Source organism: Hemitrygon akajei, chromosome 9 (genome assembly GCF_048418815.1).
Source record: "Hemitrygon akajei chromosome 9, sHemAka1.3, whole genome shotgun sequence".
Classification (NCBI taxonomy): Eukaryota; Metazoa; Chordata; class Chondrichthyes; order Myliobatiformes; family Dasyatidae; genus Hemitrygon; species Hemitrygon akajei.
Window position 1 is genome coordinate 97,813,731 of NC_133132.1, and position 20,186 is coordinate 97,833,916.

Sequence of the window (20,186 nt, forward strand, 5' to 3'; positions counted from 1 at the left end):
AGCACCAGGTGCATAAAGATGGCCTGAAAGATCATCGGGGACACCAGTCACCCCAACCATAAACTGTTTCAGCTGCTTCCGTCTGGTAAACGGTACGGCAGCATTAAAGCCAGGACCAACAGGCTACGGGACAGCTTCTTTCTACAAGCCATTAGACTTATGACTTCACATGTCTGTACATTGTGTCGGAGTCATAACGCAAACATTTTTACTCCCTCAGCGTATGGGAGGGATGTAAGATTTAAATAAATTCAATTGTTTCTCCGAATGGCCAAGTCTTATCTGGAGGACGCGGCCTCCTCCTGATTGGACAACAGCATCGAGCCTGGGCTGTTGTGATTGGTGGGAGGCCGGACAATGCCGAGTTGGGTGTTGGCGCAAGCGCACTGCCTTGCTTGTGATGGCGGAGAGAGGGCGGGTGAATGAATTCTCCCGGAGGACGAGGCAGGAAGAAGAAGGGACCGGCCCGAGATCCGCCCGAAGGCAACAGCGACAGGCTCTCGCTGCACAAACGTAACCTCTACTACTTCTCCTACCCGCTGGTCGCTGTCTTCACCTTCCTGCGTTTCCTGGCCTTTCACCTCTGGCTCTTCTTTGCCTACGTCTGCCAGCGCCTGGCCGAGATGGCATCGCGCAAGAGCACCCCGACCGTGGCCACGGCCGAGCCCGAGCAGATCCGCCAGTCCCACCGGCTGGCCTTCGAGTACATCTCCACGGCTCTCGGCATCGACGAAGACGAAAGAGGTGAGGAAGAATCAGGAGGGAGTTGGCTTTTGTTGGTCCATTGCAAGGGATGTTGGGTATGTCCACTGCCCCTTTAAAGATGAGTCAAAAGCACTGCATTTTGTTTTTAATTGGAGTGGGTCGGCATGGCATTGTAATGTTGTGCAATATACGCTGGATTGTAAAGTAGGCTGTGGTATTAGTTTGTCGCCGCGTTGCCAATGTTCCGCGTATTGTCGTTTTGCTGTGATGTACGTGTGGTATAAAACACTTTTTACTGTATTTTAATTTTGTACTATACAATGTACATAAATTGTGAACAAGTGCACACTTGTAAAAAGCTGATGCGTTGTCTTACATTTATTATGCACTGAAACTGAAGTTGAAGTAATAGTTTGCTTACTCCACTATCAGTTGGTCAAAGTCATGGTTAGTTTTCCTTAACACTTGATTCCCAAGATCCAAGATTGAGAAAAGACATAAGAATAGACTTGGGCTAGCCAGCCCATTGAGTCCATTCAATCATGGTTGATTTATTTATTTAATGGTACAGAGCAGCGTAATCCTTTCCAGGACAACCTATAATAACCGATTAACGTACCCAGTACATCCCTAGACGGTGGAAGGAAACTGGAGGGCCCGGAGCAAACTTGCGCATCCACAGGGAGACTCCTTGCGGATGGTGTCAGAATTGAACCCTGGAATGCCCCAAGCTGACAGCTACACTACCGTGACACCCAAAAGTCTTTGGCTGCCCACCCGATTTATTCCTCTTTTGTTTAGAGATAGTGTGGAACAGCCCGTCTGGCCCAATGGGCTCCACCACCCATCAACCCATCTATTTAACTCTAGCCCAATCGCAGGTCATCACCTCCCAGCTTCTCACTTCATCACCACCCCCCCCCACCACCCCCACCCCTTCCCTCTCACCTGGTCTCACCCATCACCTCCCAGCTTCTCACTTCATCTCCACCCCCCCCACCCCCTTCCCTCTCACCTGGTCTCACCCATCACCTCCCAGCTTCTCACTTCATCTCCACCCCCCCCACCCCCTTCCCTCTCACCTGGTCTCACCCATCACCTCCCAGCTTCTCACTTCATCTCCAACCCCCCCACCCCCTTCCCTCTCACCTGGTCTCACCCATCACCTCCCAGCTTCTCACTTCATCTCCACCCCCCCCCACCCCCTTCCCTCTCACCTGGTCTCACCCATCACCTCCCAGCTTCTCACTTCATCTCCACCCCCCCCACCCCCTTCCCTCTCACCTGGTCTCACCCATCACCTCCCAGCTTGTACTCCTCCCCATCACCTCCCAGCTTCTCATTTAATTTCCCCTCACCCATCACCTCCCAGCTTCTCATTTAATTTCCCCTCACCCATCACCTCCCAGCTTCTCATTTAATTTCCCCTCACCCATCACCTCCCAGCTTCTCATTTAATTTCCCCTCACCCATCACCTCCCAGCTTCTCATTTAATTTCCCCTCACCCATCACCTCCCAGCTTCTCATTTAATTTCCCCTCACCCATCACCTCCCAGCTTCTCACTTCATCTCCACCCCCCCACCCCCTTCCCTCTCACCTGGTCTCACCCATCACCTCCCAGCTTGTACTCCTCCCCATCACCTCCCAGCTTCTCATTTAATTTCCCCTCACCTATCACCTCCCAGCTTCTCACTTCATCTCCACCCCCCCCCACCCCCTTCCCTCTCACCTGGTCTCACCCATCACCTCCCAGCTTCTCACTTCATCTCCACCCCCCCCCCACCCCCTTCCCTCTCACCTGGTCTCACCCATCACCTCCCAGCTTCTCATTTAATTTCCCCTCACCCATCACCTCCCAGCTTCTCATTTAATTTCCCCTCACCCATCACCTCCCAGCTTCTCATTTAATTTCCCCTCACCCATCACCTCCCAGCTTCTCATTTAATTTCCCCTCACCCATCACCTCCCAGCTTCTCATTTAATTTCCCCTCACCCATCACCTCCCAGCTTCTCACTTCATCTCCACCCCCCCACCCCCTTCCCTCTCACCTGGTCTCACCCATCACCTCCCAGCTTCTCACTTCATCTCCACCCCCCCACCCCCTTCCCTCTCACCTGGTCTCACCCATCACCTCCCAGCTTCTCATTTAATTTCCCCTCACCCATCACCTCCCAGCTTCTCATTTAATTTCCCCTCACCCATCACCTCCCAGCTTGTACTCCTCCCCATCACCTCCCAGCTTGTACTCCTCCCCATCACCTCCCAGCTTGTACTCCTCCCCATCACCTCCCAGCTTGTACTCCTCCCCATCACCTCCCAGCTTGTACTCCTCCCCATCACCTCCCAGCTTGTACTGCTCCCCATCACCTCCCAGCTTGTACTGCTCCCCATCACCTCCCAGCTTGTACTGCTCCCCATCACCTCCCAGCTTGTACTGCTCCCCATCACCTCCCAGCTTGTACTGCTCCCCATCACCTCCCAGCTTGTACTGCTCCCCATCACCTCCCAGCTTGTACTGCTCCCCATCACCTCCCAGCTTGTACTGCTCCCCATCACCTCCCAGCTTGTACTGCTCCCCATCACCTCCCAGCTTGTACTGCTCCCCATCACCTCCCAGCTTGTACTGCTCCCCATCACCTCCCAGCTTGTACTGCTCCCCATCACCTCCCAGCTTGTACTGCTCCCCATCACCTCCCAGCTTGTACTGCTCCCCATCACCTCCCAGCTTGTACTGCTCCCCATCACCTCCCAGCTTGTACTGCTCCCCATCACCTCCCAGCTTGTACTGCTCCCCATCACCTCCCAGCTTGTACTGCTCCCCATCACCTCCCAGCTTGTACTGCTCCCCATCACCTCCCAGCTTGTACTGCTCCCCATCACCTCCCAGCTTGTACTGCTCCCCATCACCTCCCAGCTTGTACTGCTCCCCATCACCTCCCAGCTTGTACTGCTCCCCATCACCTCCCAGCTTGTACTGCTCCCCATCACCTCCCAGCTTGTACTGCTCCCCATCACCTCCCAGCTTGTACTGCTCCCCATCACCTCCCAGCTTGTACTGCTCCCCATCACCTCCCAGCTTGTACTCCTCCCCATCACCTCCCAGCTTGTACTCCTCCCCATCACCTCCCAGCTTGTACTCCTCCCCATCACCTCCCAGCTTGTACTCCTCCCCATCACCTCCCAGCTTGTACTGCTCCCCATCACCTCCCAGCTTCTCATTTAATTTCCCCTCACCCATCACCTCCCAGCTTGTACTCCTCCCCATCACCTCCCAGCTTCTCATTTAATTTCCCCTCACCCATCACCTCCCAGCTTGTACTCCTCCCCATCACCTCCCAGCTTGTACTCCTCCCCATCACCTCCCAGCTTCTCATTTAATTTCCCCTCACCTATCACCTCCCAGCTTCTCATTTAATTTCCCCTCACCCATCACCTCCCAGCTTGTACTGCTCCCCATCACCTCCCAGCTTGTACTGCTCCCCATCACCTCCCAGCTTGTACTGCTCCCCATCACCTCCCAGCTTGTACTGCTCCCCATCACCTCCCAGCTTGTACTGCTCCCCATCACCTCCCAGCTTGTACTGCTCCCCATCACCTCCCAGCTTGTACTGCTCCCCATCACCTCCCAGCTTGTACTGCTCCCCATCACCTCCCAGCTTGTACTGCTCCCCATCACCTCCCAGCTTGTACTGCTCCCCATCACCTCCCAGCTTGTACTGCTCCCCATCACCTCCCAGCTTGTACTGCTCCCCATCACCTCCCAGCTTGTACTGCTCCCCATCACCTCCCAGCTTGTACTGCTCCCCATCACCTCCCAGCTTGTACTGCTCCCCATCACCTCCCAGCTTGTACTGCTCCCCATCACCTCCCAGCTTGTACTGCTCCCCATCACCTCCCAGCTTGTACTGCTCCCCATCACCTCCCAGCTTCTCATTTAATTTCCCCTCACCCATCACCTCCCAGCTTCTCATTTAATTTCCCCTCACCCATCACCTCCCAGCTTGTACTGCTCCCCATCACCTCCCAGCTTCTCATTTAATTTCCCCTCACCCATCACCTCCCAGCTTCTCATTTAATTTCCCCTCACCCATCACCTCCCAGCTTCTCATTTAATTTCCCCTCACCCATCACCTCCCAGCTTCTCATTTAATTTCCCCTCACCCATCACCTCCCAGCTTCTCATTTAATTTCCCCTCACCCATCACCTCCCAGCTTCTCATTTAATTTCCCCTCACCCATCACCTCCCAGCTTCTCATTTAATTTCCCCTCACCTATCACCTCCCAGCTTCTCACTTCATCTCCACCCCCCCACCCCCTTCCCTCTCACCTGGTCTCACCCATCACCTCCCAGCTTGTACTCCTCCCCATCACCTCCCAGCTTCTCATTTAATTTCCCCTCACCTATCACCTCCCAGCTTCTCACTTCATCTCCACCCCCCCCACCCCCTTCCCTCTCACCTGGTCTCACCCATCACCTCCCAGCTTCTCACTTCATCTCCACCCCCCCCCTACCCCCTTCCCTCTCACCTGGTCTCACCCATCACCTCCCAGCTTCTCACTTCATCTCCACCCCCCCCACCCCCTTCCCTCTCACCTGGTCTCACCCATCACCTCCCAGCTTCTCACTTCATCTCCACCCCCCCCCCCACCCCCTTCCCTCTCACCTGGTCTCACCCATCACCTCCCAGCTTCTCATTTAATTTCCCCTCACCCATCACCTCCCAGCTTCTCATTTAATTTCCCCTCACCCATCACCTCCCAGCTTCTCATTTAATTTCCCCTCACCCATCACCTCCCAGCTTCTCATTTAATTTCCCCTCACCCATCACCTCCCAGCTTCTCATTTAATTTCCCCTCACCCATCACCTCCCAGCTTCTCATTTAATTTCCCCTCACCTATCACCTCCCAGCTTCTCATTTAATTTCCCCTCACCCATCACCTCCCAGCTTCTCATTTAATTTCCCCTCACCCATCACCTCCCAGCCTCTCATTTAATTTCCCCTCACCCATCACCTCCCAGCTTCTCATTTAATTTCCCCTCACCCATCACCTCCCAGCTTCTCATTTAATTTCCCCTCACCCAACACCTCCCAGCTTGTACTCCTCCCCATCACCTCCCAGCTTGTACTCCTCCCCATCACCTCCCAGCTTGTACTGCTCCCCATCACCTCCCAGCTTGTACTGCTCCCCATCACCTCCCAGCTTGTACTGCTCCCCATCACCTCCCAGCTTGTACTGCTCCCCATCACCTCCCAGCTTGTACTGCTCCCCATCACCTCCCAGCTTGTACTGCTCCCCATCACCTCCCAGCTTGTACTGCTCCCCATCACCTCCCAGCTTGTACTGCTCCCCATCACCTCCCAGCTTGTACTGCTCCCCATCACCTCCCAGCTTGTACTCCTCCCCATCACCTCCCAGCTTGTACTCCTCCCCATCACCTCCCAGCTTCTCATTTAATTTCCCCTCACCCATCACCTCCCAGCTTGTACTCCTCCCCATCACCTCCCAGCTTCTCATTTAATTTCCCCTCACCTATCACCTCCCAGCTTCTCATTTAATTTCCCCTCACCCATCACCTCCCAGCTTGTACTGCTCCCCATCACCTCCCAGCTTGTACTGCTCCCCATCACCTCCCAGCTTGTACTGCTCCCCATCACCTCCCAGCTTGTACTGCTCCCCATCACCTCCCAGCTTGTACTGCTCCCCATCACCTCCCAGCTTGTACTGCTCCCCATCACCTCCCAGCTTGTACTGCTCCCCATCACCTCCCAGCTTGTACTGCTCCCCATCACCTCCCAGCTTCTCATTTAATTTCCCCTCACCCATCACCTCCCAGCTTCTCATTTAATTTCCCCTCACCCATCACCTCCCAGCTTCTCATTTAATTTCCCCTCACCTATCACCTCCCAGCTTCTCACTTCATCTCCACCCCCCCACCCCCTTCCCTCTCACCTGGTCTCACCCATCACCTCCCAGCTTGTACTCCTCCCCATCACCTCCCAGCTTCTCATTTAATTTCCCCTCACCATCACCTCCCAGCTTCTCATTTAATTTCCCCTCACCTATCACCTCCCAGCTTCTCATTTAATTTCCCCTCACCCATCACCTCCCAGCTTGTACTGCTCCCCATCACCTCCCAGCTTGTACTGCTCCCCATCACCTCCCAGCTTGTACTGCTCCCCATCACCTCCCAGCTTCTCATTTAATTTCCCCTCACCCATCACCTCCCAGCTTCTCATTTAATTTCCCCTCACCCATCACCTCCCAGCTTCTCATTTAATTTCCCCTCACCCATCACCTCCCAGCTTCTCACTTCATCTCCACCCCCCCACCCCCTTCCCTCTCACCTGGTCTCACCCATCACCTCCCAGCTTGTACTCCTCCCCATCACCTCCCAGCTTCTCATTTAATTTCCCCTCACCATCACCTCCCAGCTTCTCATTTAATTTCCCCTCACCCATCACCTCCCAGCTTCTCATTTAATTTCCCCTCACCCATCACCTCCCAGCTTGTACTGCTCCCCATCACCTCCCAGCTTGTACTGCTCCCCATCACCTCCCAGCTTGTACTGCTCCCCATCACCTCCCAGCTTCTCATTTAATTTCCCCTCACCCATCACCTCCCAGCTTCTCATTTAATTTCCCCTCACCCATCACCTCCCAGCTTCTCACTTCATCTCCACCCCCCCACCCCCTTCCCTCTCACCTGGTCTCACCCATCACCTCCCAGCTTGTACTCCTCCCCATCACCTCCCAGCTTCTCATTTAATTTCCCCTCACCCATCACCTCCCAGCTTCTCACTTCATCTCCACCCCCCCACCCCCTTCCCTCTCACCTGGTCTCACCCATCACCTCCCAGCTTGTACTCCTCCCCATCACCTCCCAGCTTCTCATTTAATTTCCCCTCACCATCACCTGCCAGCTTCTCATTTAATTTCCCCTCACCCATCACCTCCCAGCTTCTCATTTAATTTCCCCTCACCCATCACCTCCCAGCTTCTCATTTAATTTCCCCTCACCCATCACCTCCCAGCTTCTCATTTAATTTCCCCTCACCCATCACCTCCCAGCTTCTCATTTAATTTCCCCTCACCCATCACCTCCCAGCTTCTCATTTAATTTCCCCTCACCCATCACCTCCCAGCTTCTCATTTAATTTCCCCTCACCCATCACCTCCCAGCTTCTCACTTCATCTCCACCCCCCCACCCCCTTCCCTCTCACCTGGTCTCACCCATCACCTCCCAGCTTGTACTCCTCCCCATCACCTCCCAGCTTCTCATTTAATTTCCCCTCACCTATCACCTCCCAGCTTCTCACTTCATCTCCACCCCCCCCACCCCCTTCCCTCTCACCTGGTCTCACCCATCACCTCCCAGCTTCTCACTTCATCTCCACCCCCCCCACCCCCTTCCCTCTCACCTGGTCTCACCCATCACCTCCCAGCTTCTCACTTCATCTCCACCCCCCCCCCCACCCCCTTCCCTCTCACCTGGTCTCACCCATCACCTCCCAGCTTGTACTCCTCCCCATCACCTCCCAGCTTCTCATTTAATTTCCCCTCACCCATCACCTCCCAGCTTCTCATTTAATTTCCCCTCACCTATCACCTCCCAGCTTCTCACTTCATCTCCACCCCCCCCCACCCCCTTCCCTCTCACCTGGTCTCACCCATCACCTCCCAGCTTCTCATTTAATTTCCCCTCACCCATCACCTCCCAGCCTCTCATTTAATTTCCCCTCACCCATCACCTCCCAGCTTCTCATTTAATTTCCCCTCACCCATCACCTCCCAGCTTCTCATTTAATTTCCCCTCACCCATCACCTCCCAGCTTCTCATTTAATTTCCCCTCACCCATCACCTCCCAGCTTCTCATTTAATTTCCCCTCACCCATCACCTCCCAGCTTCTCATTTAATTTCCCCTCACCCATCACCTCCCAGCTTCTCATTTAATTTCCCCTCACCCATCACCTCCCAGCTTCTCACTTCATCTCCACCCCCCCCCCCACCCCACCCCCTTCCCTCTCACCTGGTCTCACCCATCACCTCCCAGCTTCTCACTTCATCTCCACCCCCCCCACCCCCTTCCCTCTCACCTGGTCTCACCCATCACCTCCCAGCTTGTACTCCTCCCCATCACCTCCCAGCTTCTCATTTAATTTCCCCTCACCCATCACCTCCCAGCCTCTCATTTAATTTCCCCTCACCCATCACCTCCCAGCTTCTCATTTAATTTCCCCTCACCCATCACCTCCCAGCCTCTCATTTAATTTCCCCTCACCCATCACCTCCCAGCTTCTCATTTAATTTCCCCTCACCCATCACCTCCCAGCTTCTCATTTAATTTCCCCTCACCCATCACCTCCCAGCTTCTCATTTAATTTCCCCTCACCCATCACCTCCCAGCTTCTCATTTAATTTCCCCTCACCCATCACCTCCCAGCTTCTCACTTCATCTCCACCCCCCCCACCCCCTTCCCTCTCACCTGGTCTCACCCATCACCTCCCAGCTTGTACTCCTCCCCATCACCTCCCAGCTTCTCACTTCATCTCCACCCCCCCCCCCACCCCCTTCCCTCTCACCTGGTCTCACCCATCACCTCCCAGCTTCTCATTTAATTTCCCCTCACCCATCACCTCCCAGCTTCTCATTTAATTTCCCCTCACCTATCACCTCCCAGCTTCTCACTTCATCTCCACCCCCCCACCCCCTTCCCTCTCACCTGGTCTCACCCATCACCTCCCAGCTTGTACTCCTCCCCATCACCTCCCAGCTTCTCATTTAATTTCCCCTCACCTATCACCTCCCAGCTTCTCACTTCATCTCCACCCCCCCCACCCCCTTCCCTCTCACCTGGTCTCACCCATCACCTCCCAGCTTGTACTCCTCCCCATCACCTCCCAGCTTCTCATTTAATTTCCCCTCACCATCACCTCCCAGCTTGTACTCCTCCCCATCACCTCCCAGCTTCTCACTTCATCTCCACCCCCCCCCCCCACCCCCTTCCCTCTCACCTGGTCTCACCCATCACCTCCCAGCTTCTCATTTAATTTCCCCTCACCCATCACCTCCCAGCTTCTCATTTAATTTCCCCTCACCTATCACCTCCCAGCTTCTCACTTCATCTCCACCCCCCCACCCCCTTCCCTCTCACCTGGTCTCACCCATCACCTCCCAGCTTGTACTCCTCCCCATCACCTCCCAGCTTCTCATTTAATTTCCCCTCACCTATCATCTCCCAGCTTCTCACTTCATCTCCACCCCCCCCACCCCCTTCCCTCTCACCTGGTCTCACCCATCACCTCCCAGCTTCTCACTTCATCTCCACCCCCCCCACCCCCTTCCCTCTCACCTGGTCTCACCCATCACCTCCCAGCTTCTCATTTAATTTCCCCTCACCCATCACCTCCCAGCCTCTCATTTAATTTCCCCTCACCCATCACCTCCCAGCTTCTCATTTAATTTCCCCTCACCCATCACCTCCCAGCTTCTCATTTAATTTCCCCTCACCTATCACCTCCCAGCTTCTCACTTCATCTCCACCCCCCCCCCCACCCCCTTCCCTCTCACCTGGTCTCACCCATCACCTCCCAGCTTCTCATTTAATTTCCCCTCACCCATCACCTCCCAGCTTCTCATTTAATTTCCCCTCACCCATCACCTCCCAGCTTCTCATTTAATTTCCCCTCACCCATCACCTCCCAGCTTCTCATTTAATTTCCCCTCACCCATCACCTCCCAGCTTCTCATTTAATTTCCCCTCACCCATCACCTCCCAGCTTCTCATTTAATTTCCCCTCACCCATCACCTCCCAGCTTCTCATTTAATTTCCCCTCACCCATCACCTCCCAGCTTGTACTCCTCCCCATCACCTCCCAGCTTGTACTCCTCCCCATCACCTCCCAGCTTGTACTGCTCCCCATCACCTCCCAGCTTGTACTGCTCCCCATCACCTCCCAGCTTGTACTGCTCCCCATCACCTCCCAGCTTGTACTGCTCCCCATCACCTCCCAGCTTGTACTGCTCCCCATCACCTCCCAACTTGTACTGCTCCCCATCACCTCCCAGCTTGTACTGCTCCCCATCACCTCCCAGCTTGTACTCCTCCCCATCACCTCCCAGCTTGTACTGCTCCCCATCACCTCCCAGCTTCTCATTTAATTTCCCCTCACCCATCACCTCCCAGCTTGTACTCCTCCCCATCACCTCCCAGCTTGTACTCCTCCCCATCACCTCCCAGCTTCTCATTTAATTTCCCCTCACCTATCACCTCCCAGCTTCTCATTTAATTTCCCCTCACCCATCACCTCCCAGCTTGTACTGCTCCCCATCACCTCCCAGCTTGTACTGCTCCCCATCACCTCCCAGCTTGTACTGCTCCCCATCACCTCCCAGCTTGTACTGCTCCCCATCACCTCCCAGCTTGTACTGCTCCCCATCACCTCCCAGCTTGTACTGCTCCCCATCACCTCCCAGCTTGTACTGCTCCCCATCACCTCCCAGCTTGTACTGCTCCCCATCACCTCCCAGCTTGTACTGCTCCCCATCACCTCCCAGCTTGTACTGCTCCCCATCACCTCCCAGCTTGTACTGCTCCCCATCACCTCCCAGCTTGTACTGCTCCCCATCACCTCCCAGCTTGTACTGCTCCCCATCTCCTCCCAGCTTGTACTGCTCCCCATCACCTCCCAGCTTGTACTGCTCCCCATCACCTCCCAGCTTGTACTGCTCCCCATCACCTCCCAGCTTGTACTGCTCCCCATCACCTCCCAGCTTCTCATTTAATTTCCCCTCACCCATCACCTCCCAGCTTCTCATTTAATTTCCCCTCACCCATCACCTCCCAGCTTCTCATTTAATTTCCCCTCTCCCATCACCTCCCAGCTTCTCATTTAATTTCCCCTCACCCATCACCTCCCAGCTTCTCATTTAATTTCCCCTCACCCATCACCTCCCAGCTTCTCATTTAATTTCCCCTCACCCATCACCTCCCAGCTTCTCATTTAATTTCCCCTCACCCATCACCTCCCAGCTTCTCATTTAATTTCCCCTCACCCATCACCTCCCAGCTTCTCATTTAATTTCCCCTCACCCATCACCTCCCAGCTTCTCATTTAATTTCCCCTCACCCATCACCTCCCAGCTTCTCATTTAATTTCCCCTCACCCATCACCTCCCAGCTTCTCATTTAATTTCCCCTCACCCATCACCTCCCAGCTTCTCATTTAATTTCCCCTCACCCATCACCTCCCAGCTTGTACTCCTCCCCATCATCTCCCAGCTTGTACTCCTCCCCATCACCTCCCAGCTTGTACTCCTCCCCATCACCTCCCAGCTTGTACTCCTCCCCATCACCTCCCAGCTTGTACTCCTCCCCATCACCTCCCAGCTTGTACTCCTCCCCATCACCTCCCAGCTTGTACTCCTCCCAGCTTGTACTCCTCCCCATCACCTCCCAGCTTGTACTCCTCCCCATCACCTCCCAGCTTGTACTCCTCCCCATCACCTCCCAGCTTGTACTCCTCCCCATCACCTCCCAGCTTGTACTCCTCCCCATCACCTCCCAGCTTGTACTCCTCCCCATCACCTCCCAGCTTGTACTCCTCCCCATCACCTCCCAGCTTGTACTCCTCCCCATCACCTCCCAGCTTGTACTCCTCCCCATCACCTCCCAGCTTGTACTCCTCCCCATCACCTCCCAGCTTGTACTCCTCCCAGCTTGTACTCCTCCCCATCACCTCCCAGCTTGTACTCCTCCCCATCACCTCCCAGCTTGTACTCCTCCCCATCACCTCCCAGCTTGTACTCCTCCCCATCACCTCCCAGCTTGTACTCCTCCCCATCACCTCCCAGCTTGTACTCCTCCCCATCACCTCCCAGCTTGTACTCCTCCCCATCACCTTATTCTGGCTTCATCCCCCATCCTTTCTAGTCCTGATGTTATTTTCTCCATAGATGAGTTCCTCCAGCATTATGTGTGTGTTGCTCTTGAATACCATCATCTTCGGAATCTTGTGTTTAAGTACAGGGGAATCTGTGGGACTTTCTCTCATTCTGTAGCTCTTCATTCCCAGGGATCAACCAAGTGAACTGTGCCTTCCTTCAATGTCATTATATCCCTCAAACTAAATCTATGCACAGTACTCCCAGGAATTTGCCAATACTCAGCATAGTGCTAATAAGACTTTGTAATTGAAAAGGAAATCTGAATGAAAAGCATAAACTGGTGAGGAATACTCAGTGGGGTCAAGTAGTGTCTGTGGCAAGACAGAAACGGTTAAGGTTTTGGGTCAATTACCCTTTTTCAGAATTGGTGAAGTAGCTGTTATCCAATTTTCAAAGGACCCGTGTGGATCAGTCTGTTTATGACTATAACTACCAAACTTATTTGTATTGACTTTGAAATTCCTTGTACATGCTCTCCCTTTTATTCTTCATTCTAATGATCTTACTATTCCTTGTACTTTGCAGTTTGCCTGTTAGTTTACATTCTTGCATCCTTTACTTGTGTATAGCTTTATCTTGGATTACTTTTCACTCAGCAAGAACACTTTTCATTCCTTGATGTACGAGTTGCTTCTGTATTACATTAAAATTCCTAAAGCTCTCCTATCAGTCTGTTGCTTGCCTATTATTATTGATCATTAAGGACCCTGATCATCCAGGACATGCCCTCTTCTCATTACTAATGGGAGGAGGATTTGGATACATCCATTCAATTTGAAAATGTGCAGAGACCTAATAGGCAACTTTCCAAATCTGGCGTAGCAGCTCGCATAATGCTTTACAGCACTGGCTGTAAAATCAAGGTTCAATTCCCACCATAGTCTGTGAAGAGTTTGTATGTTCTCCCCATGATCGCATGGGTTCCTTCAACTTCCCCCCACATTCAGAGTTAGGGTTAGTAAGTTATGGGCATGCTATGTTGGTGCCAGAAGAATGGCGACACTTGCGGACTGCCTCCAGCACATCCTCTGACTGTGTTGGTTGTAGCTGCATACGACACATTTCACTCTTTCAATGTACATGTGACAAATAAAGCTGATCTTCCTTTAATCTTTTTCGTTTCATTCTTTCCACACATCAATTGTTTGCCTGCTGACGTTTCAGACGGCAACTCTGCCGTTATGTTGGCTGTGCAGAGTTACTGTATAAGGGGAGAAAGAAAATGTGTGTGGCAAAAAATTGCAGTTGTGCACTTTAAGTTTTCTGCTTGTTGGGACCATCAAATCATGGAAGCACCTTTGCAACCTCCCACAGCCCCAGATGACCTTGTAATTTCAGTCTCTGAGGCCAATGTGAGCGTGTCCTTCAGGATGGTGAACCCACAGAAAGTGCTAGCCCAGACAGAGTAGCTGGTCAAATATTGTGGCTAGAATGTTCACCGATATCTTTAATTTCTCACTTTGGCGGTCTGAGGTATCCACCTGCTTCACACAGGCTTCAGTTATACCTGTGCCTAAGAACATGGTAGCCTGCCTGAATGACTGCCGTCCTCTAGCATTTTCATGCACTGTGAAGTGCTTTGAGAGGTTGCTGATGAAACATATCAACTCCTGACTGAGAAGCGATTAGAATCCTTTCCAATTTGCCTACTGGCACAACAGGTCAACAGCAGGTGCCATTTCAATGGCTTTTCACTCAACTGTACAACAGCTGGACAGCGAAGATGCATACATCAGGATGCTCTTTACTGAATACAGCTCAGCGTTTAATGCCATCATCCCCTCAAAACTAATTAAATTGGTTTCATAACATTGGCTTCAATACCTCCTTGAGCAGTTGGATCCTTAATTTCCTCACTTGCAGACCCCAGTCATTTCGGATTGGCAACAACATCTCCATAATATCGCTCAACGAGGGTGCACCACAAGGTTGTGTGCTTGGCCTCTGCTCTATTCACTCTACACCTATGACTGTGAGGCTAAGCACAGCTCAATTATCCATTTTAAGTTTGTTGATGACAGCACTGTCGTTGGCTGGATCAAGGGTTGTGACGAATCAGCATCTAGAAGCCATACCAAGAACCTCTCACGATGTCAGCAAGACCAAGGAGATGATTGTTGACTTCAGGAGGAGGAAACTAGAGGTCCATGAGTGACTCATTGGGGAATCAGAAGTAGAGAGGGTCAGCAGATTTAAATTCCTCAGTGCTTTAGTTTCAGAGGATCTCTGTTCAGGGTCCAGAATGTAAGTGCAATTACAAAGAAAGCACAGCAGTGCCTCTAGATTCAGCATGTCATCTCAAACTTTGACAAGCTTCTATGTCAGGAACAGAACATGCTGTGATAAAAGTTGGAATGTTTGCCATAAAGTCTACAAAGAGTAGTGGATATGGCCCAGTCCATCACAAGTAAAGCTCTCCCCACCATTGAGCACAGCTGTACGGAGCACTGTCGCAGGAAGGCAGCATCCATCATCAAGGGCCCCCACTATCCAGACCCATGCTCTCTTCTTGCTGTTGCTGTCAGGACGAAGGTGATACAGGAGCCTCAGGACCCACACCACCAGGTTCATGAACATTTATTACCCCCCAACCATCAGGCTCTTGAACCAGAGGGGATAATTTAACTCAACTTCACTCACTGAATTGTTCCTATTGAACTGGGCTCACTTTCAAGGATTCTTCATCTTGTTCTCAATATTTATTGCTTATTTATTATTATTTTTTATTTTTGTATTTGCACAGTTTGTGGTTTTTTTGCACATTGGTTCCTGTTGGGTGTGGTCTTTCATTGATTCTGTTGTTTCATTTATTTACTGTAATTGCCACAAGAAAATGCACCTCAGGGTTGTATATGGAAACGCATACCTTTCTTCAGTAATAAATTTACTTTGAACTTAAACTGCAAGTAGGCTTCTGTTTCTAACGGCATGGCTCGTGGGTAGTCGGTAGTGGGGTGGGGGGGGGGGGTGTATAATCGGCAAGTTCTATTCATTGCTCCAAAGGGCTGATATAAATGTTTTCCTCTGTTTGAATAGGACAGAAGAAAAAAGCTGTGGAGTGGTACAAGAAAGGGATCGCAGAACTCGAGCATGGCATTGCAGTCCAGATCTCTGGAACAGGTAAGATCTTAATGAATGAAAACTTGTTCCTGTTGATGCCAGTGCAGTGTTTTTTCCATTCAGGTGGTTAAGAGAAATTTAGCATAATAAGTGGATTTAAAATGGATTTGGTTGGGGAATGGATGGTATTCGTCAATATGTACAGAGAAGAGTGTCACAATAAATTGTGATCTAGAAAAGAAATACAAGTTGCTTATAGGAATGAAAATCATAATGGTCATTTAGATAGCACTTCACAATCAAGATATTGCAGAGGATGACTCACAACTGTACAGTACATCGTTTTTCTCTTAGCTGGGTTATATTGCACCACATCCAATGTGCTATTATGTTTTCTGCCACTTGCTTTATTCTTGCCCTGCAGGTGAAGTTCTGGAACATACATTTGAATCTCACAATGGCAGCTGAGAAAGTTGAATTCAAATAATCACTTTTTTTTTGCAAAATCAAGTCCGTTTTGTAAAATGCTATTTGTAAAGACTCATCAAATATCCAATCTGGATGGAAAGTGAGACCCAATAAAAGCAATTGTGAATTAAGGGGTGAACGATAAACACTGGTCTTTTTCCAGAGTTCTGTCTGTTGCATGAATGAAATTTAGAAGTCATGAGGATTGAAAACAACAAAGACCAGTTAGTGGTGTTGATGGGCAGGCTTAGTCAGTAATATTTCTGCAGCACTGTGGTATGCAGCAACCATCGAGTACAACCATCTACTGTTGGTGGCCTGTGATATTGCCAGGACCAAATCTCCCACCATGAATATTTTGGATGGGCCATTTAAATACTAGAAGAGGAGATCAGAGGCTGGGCAATCTGGTGAATTTAGTTCTGTGGCCCAATATTTAGTGCAGTTACTCCCAGCTCAGAGGACCTAGATCTAACCCTGACCTTAGCTGCCATGCACGACCTCCCTAGGGAGGTCACTGCTGTGGTTTCCTCTCATCTCAAGTGTGTGTTGACATGTTAATTGGTTACTGTAAATTAAACTATTATGTAGTTAAGTGCTAGGAGTACCAAAGGGTACCTAAGGATATTTTCTCATGATAGTCATAAGACAGAGAGAAAGTTGCTGGATTACAGGAGAAGAGAGTGGGTCTGGAGATTACTTTGAGCCGGTGTGCATCAAGGTTCTTCAGTCAAGTGGGTTGAGGTTGGCTGGAGGTTGGAGTTGGTGTGTCTTGAAGCACTTCACGGTGATGGAAGTCATTAAGGCACTTTGTTATTTTAGGTACTGAGAAGATGGTGATTTTCTTTAAAAAGGTGGGATCCTCAGATTGAAACAGGGAGGTGTAAAATATTTGCAAGTCCCCTGACAGTTAATTTGTGCAGGATCTATGAATGTGGCCAGGGATGCTTGAGGCTAAATTCCTTTTGCAGTTCACTGATCTTGCATCCACGACAGTAATTGTGGGTACAGATGCATTGGATGCTAATGGGATAGTGGTAACATTCTAATCTCTTATCGACATTTTGAACAAAATGCACTAAGCTCGTCTGGAAAGGATGCACTGCTGCCTGACTTGTAGTTCAATATGGCTTATCAACCCTGTTGCAGCTGATGGCTGGTCTGGGACTTGATTTTTGGATTAGTATTGTCTCTGGATATCCTTGATGGTTTGACAAGGATCATATTGCAATTTCTTGTAAAGGTCAGGATCACCTGATTTGAATGCTGCACTCCTCGACTTCAGTAAGGAGTGGATGGTGGATCATTGAGTTCATCCATGCTTCCCTCTTCGGGAACACTCGGTTTGTTAGACTGGTTTGAGGTACTCTACAGATCTGCTGATAAAATCTGTGACGATGGTGACATGCTCATTTCTGTTGGCTACTGAGACTTTGAACGTAGACCAGTCTTCTGACTCAAAGCAATCATGTAGAAGCTCATCTGTTTCCTCAGATCAGCAGTGTATGACTTTCTGTATTGAATCTTCATATTTCAGCTTCTGTTTGTAGGCAGAGAGGAGTACAGCCTGGTGGCCTGATTTACCAAATTGTGGGCGAAGAGAGGCTTATTAAGCATTATTGATAGTCATACCTTATTGAATGGTGGAACAGGCTCGATGGCCTACGCCTGCTCCTATTCCTTGTGTTCTTGCATACCAATTGTCAAAGATATTTTGGCCCCTGCTGAGACGAGATGAGTTAACAAAATACTACCAGCACATTTTTTTTGAAGGTGGCCTGGTTGAAGTAACTAAGATACAGGAGCAGAAGTAGGCCATTTGGCCCATTGAGTCTGTAGGCCATTTGGCCCATTGAGTCTGCTCTGCCATTGCATCTCGGCTGATTTTATTATCTGTCTCAACCCCAGTCACCTGCCTTCTCCCTGTGACCATTGACTCCTGTCCTAATCAAGAAGCTATCGACCTCCACTTTAAATACACCTGATGACTTCATCCCTATAGCAGTTTGTGGCAGTGATTTCCACAGGTTCACCAGCTATAATGAAGAGTATCTTCTGCATCCTGTCACAACTGGTGACTGATCTGAATCTGCATGCTACATAATTAGATCTTTAGTAGGCTTGCTTTTGTTGCTAAATATTCACTAACCTCCCATCTTGCCAGGTGAGCAAGTTGAGCGAGCCAAGCGACTGCAGAGCAAAATGACGACCAATTTGATCATGGCTAAGGATCGTCTAGAGCAGCTAGGTAGGTACTGCAAATACTGGCCACTGATTAATGGTTGCCTCTTTATAAATGGGATTATTGCATATGACTGTGCTGTTGTGGGCAGTTTGCCAAGGTCAGGTGTTTTACTGTTGAGCATAGAAGATGAGAAGGCTCGTAAGCTCAAAACTGTTCCAGCAATCAAGGTGAGTTATGATCAAGCTCTACCCACACAGTTCCCTCATCCTTTTTCCCTTTCCCTGCTTCTAAATGTACCGTACTTCAATAAGTTTTGAACAAAATTTGTCTTGGATTTAAATTTTTAACAGCATTGGTTGCCTTTTTTTCCCTAAATTTCTGCATTGTTTACATAAAAACGTAGTACTCCAGTCTTGAAAATGTTTGCTTTGAGTGTTTTGAGGATTAATCCTTGACTCCTCAGTCAAAGGAAATACTTAATTTTTGCTGCCTCCTATCAGTTTACATTTTAAGCAATCAACTTAAGCCCAACACCCCTACTGGGACATAATGCTCTATTTGTCAGATCCTCGACTACTTGTTTAATCCTTTCTACATGTCCATATGTCCTTTTCAGCTCTATTTCAATCTCTCCTTCCTCTAGAGAGACAGCTGGGGTATGTAATCTGCGGGTGTACTTTCATAATGTAATGATTGGTTAGAGTCCTAAAGCATAGCAATGGACCCTTCAGCCCACTGTCTGTGCCAGCTGTTAATTACCTAATTGCATTTATGGCCTGAATAGATGCCTTCTGTGCCATGGTTCACATCTAAATATGTAAATGTTCTGCGGCTACCAGCTTCTACCTCAGAGAGGGTTTTCCAGAAATCAGCTGCCCTCTTGATGGACAGACTTTTCCTTCAAATCTCCCTCAAAATTTCCTACCCATGAAACCAATGCCATGCATTAATGGATAAAGTTTCTTGCTGACAACCCTATATGTGCCCCTGCATAACCATATATTTATTTTATTTATTAATTGGCCCTTCTGGCCCAATGCAGCCGTGCTACCCCTGTGACCACTTAACCTAGTAACCAAAGCGCCCTTGGAATGCGTAGGGAAATTGGAGCACCCAGAGAAACCCACGCGTCACAAGGAGAATGTACAAGCTCTCTACAGACTGTGGTGGGAAATGAACCCGAGTTGCTGGTGCAGTAATACCTGACACTAATTGTTATGCTACTGTGCTGTGCCAAACGTGAACTTCAGCCAGATTTCCCCCTTCTGCCTTCTTTGCTCCAAGAAAACAAACCCAGCCTGTCTAGACTTTTCTCACAGCTGAAACATTCCATCCCAGCCAATACCCTCGTGAATCTCCTTTGCAATCTTTTTAGTGATTAACGCAAGCATAAGCTAAATGCCAGGAATGATATAGTTATTAAGTAGGCGTGCATGCCTTTCTGTGCTTTCTGAGATACTTGAACAAAACAAAAAGGAAACAAAAGTGGTCTCTTCAATGCTGTTACAACTCGGGGTGCTGGAGTTCTAAGTTCAATTCCAGTGTCGTCTGTAAGAAAGTTTGTACGTCCTTCCCACGTGCGAATAGTGGATTTCATCAGTCTATGGTTTCCTTCCGTAGTACCAGTTAGTTGGGTGATTGGTCATTGTAAATTTTCCTGTGATTAGACTAGGGTTAAATCGGTGGGTTGCTGGGTGGTGTGGCTCAGTGGGCTGGAAGGGCCTATTCTGCGCCGGTATCTCTTTGATATAAAAAAGTTTATAATTTTCTGCTTTGTATAATATTAAAAGTTAAATATTCATTGTCTATTATG

The 20,186-nt window shown here is 50.1% G+C and overlaps 1 protein-coding gene across 1 annotated transcript in view; it reads left to right on the forward strand.

Annotated features, from left to right (window-relative positions):
• Nucleotides 1–386: 386 nt before the first annotated feature.
• Nucleotides 387–20,186, forward strand: part of spast (spastin) — a 74,832-nt gene continuing 55,032 nt past the window's right edge. The window contains exons 1-3 of the mRNA XM_073056605.1: nucleotides 387–744; nucleotides 15,697–15,780; nucleotides 18,353–18,436. Coding sequence (XP_072912706.1) covers nucleotides 423–744; nucleotides 15,697–15,780; nucleotides 18,353–18,436 — 490 coding nt within the window. The 5' untranslated portion in view covers nucleotides 387–422. The remainder of the gene's footprint in view (nucleotides 745–15,696; nucleotides 15,781–18,352; nucleotides 18,437–20,186) is intronic.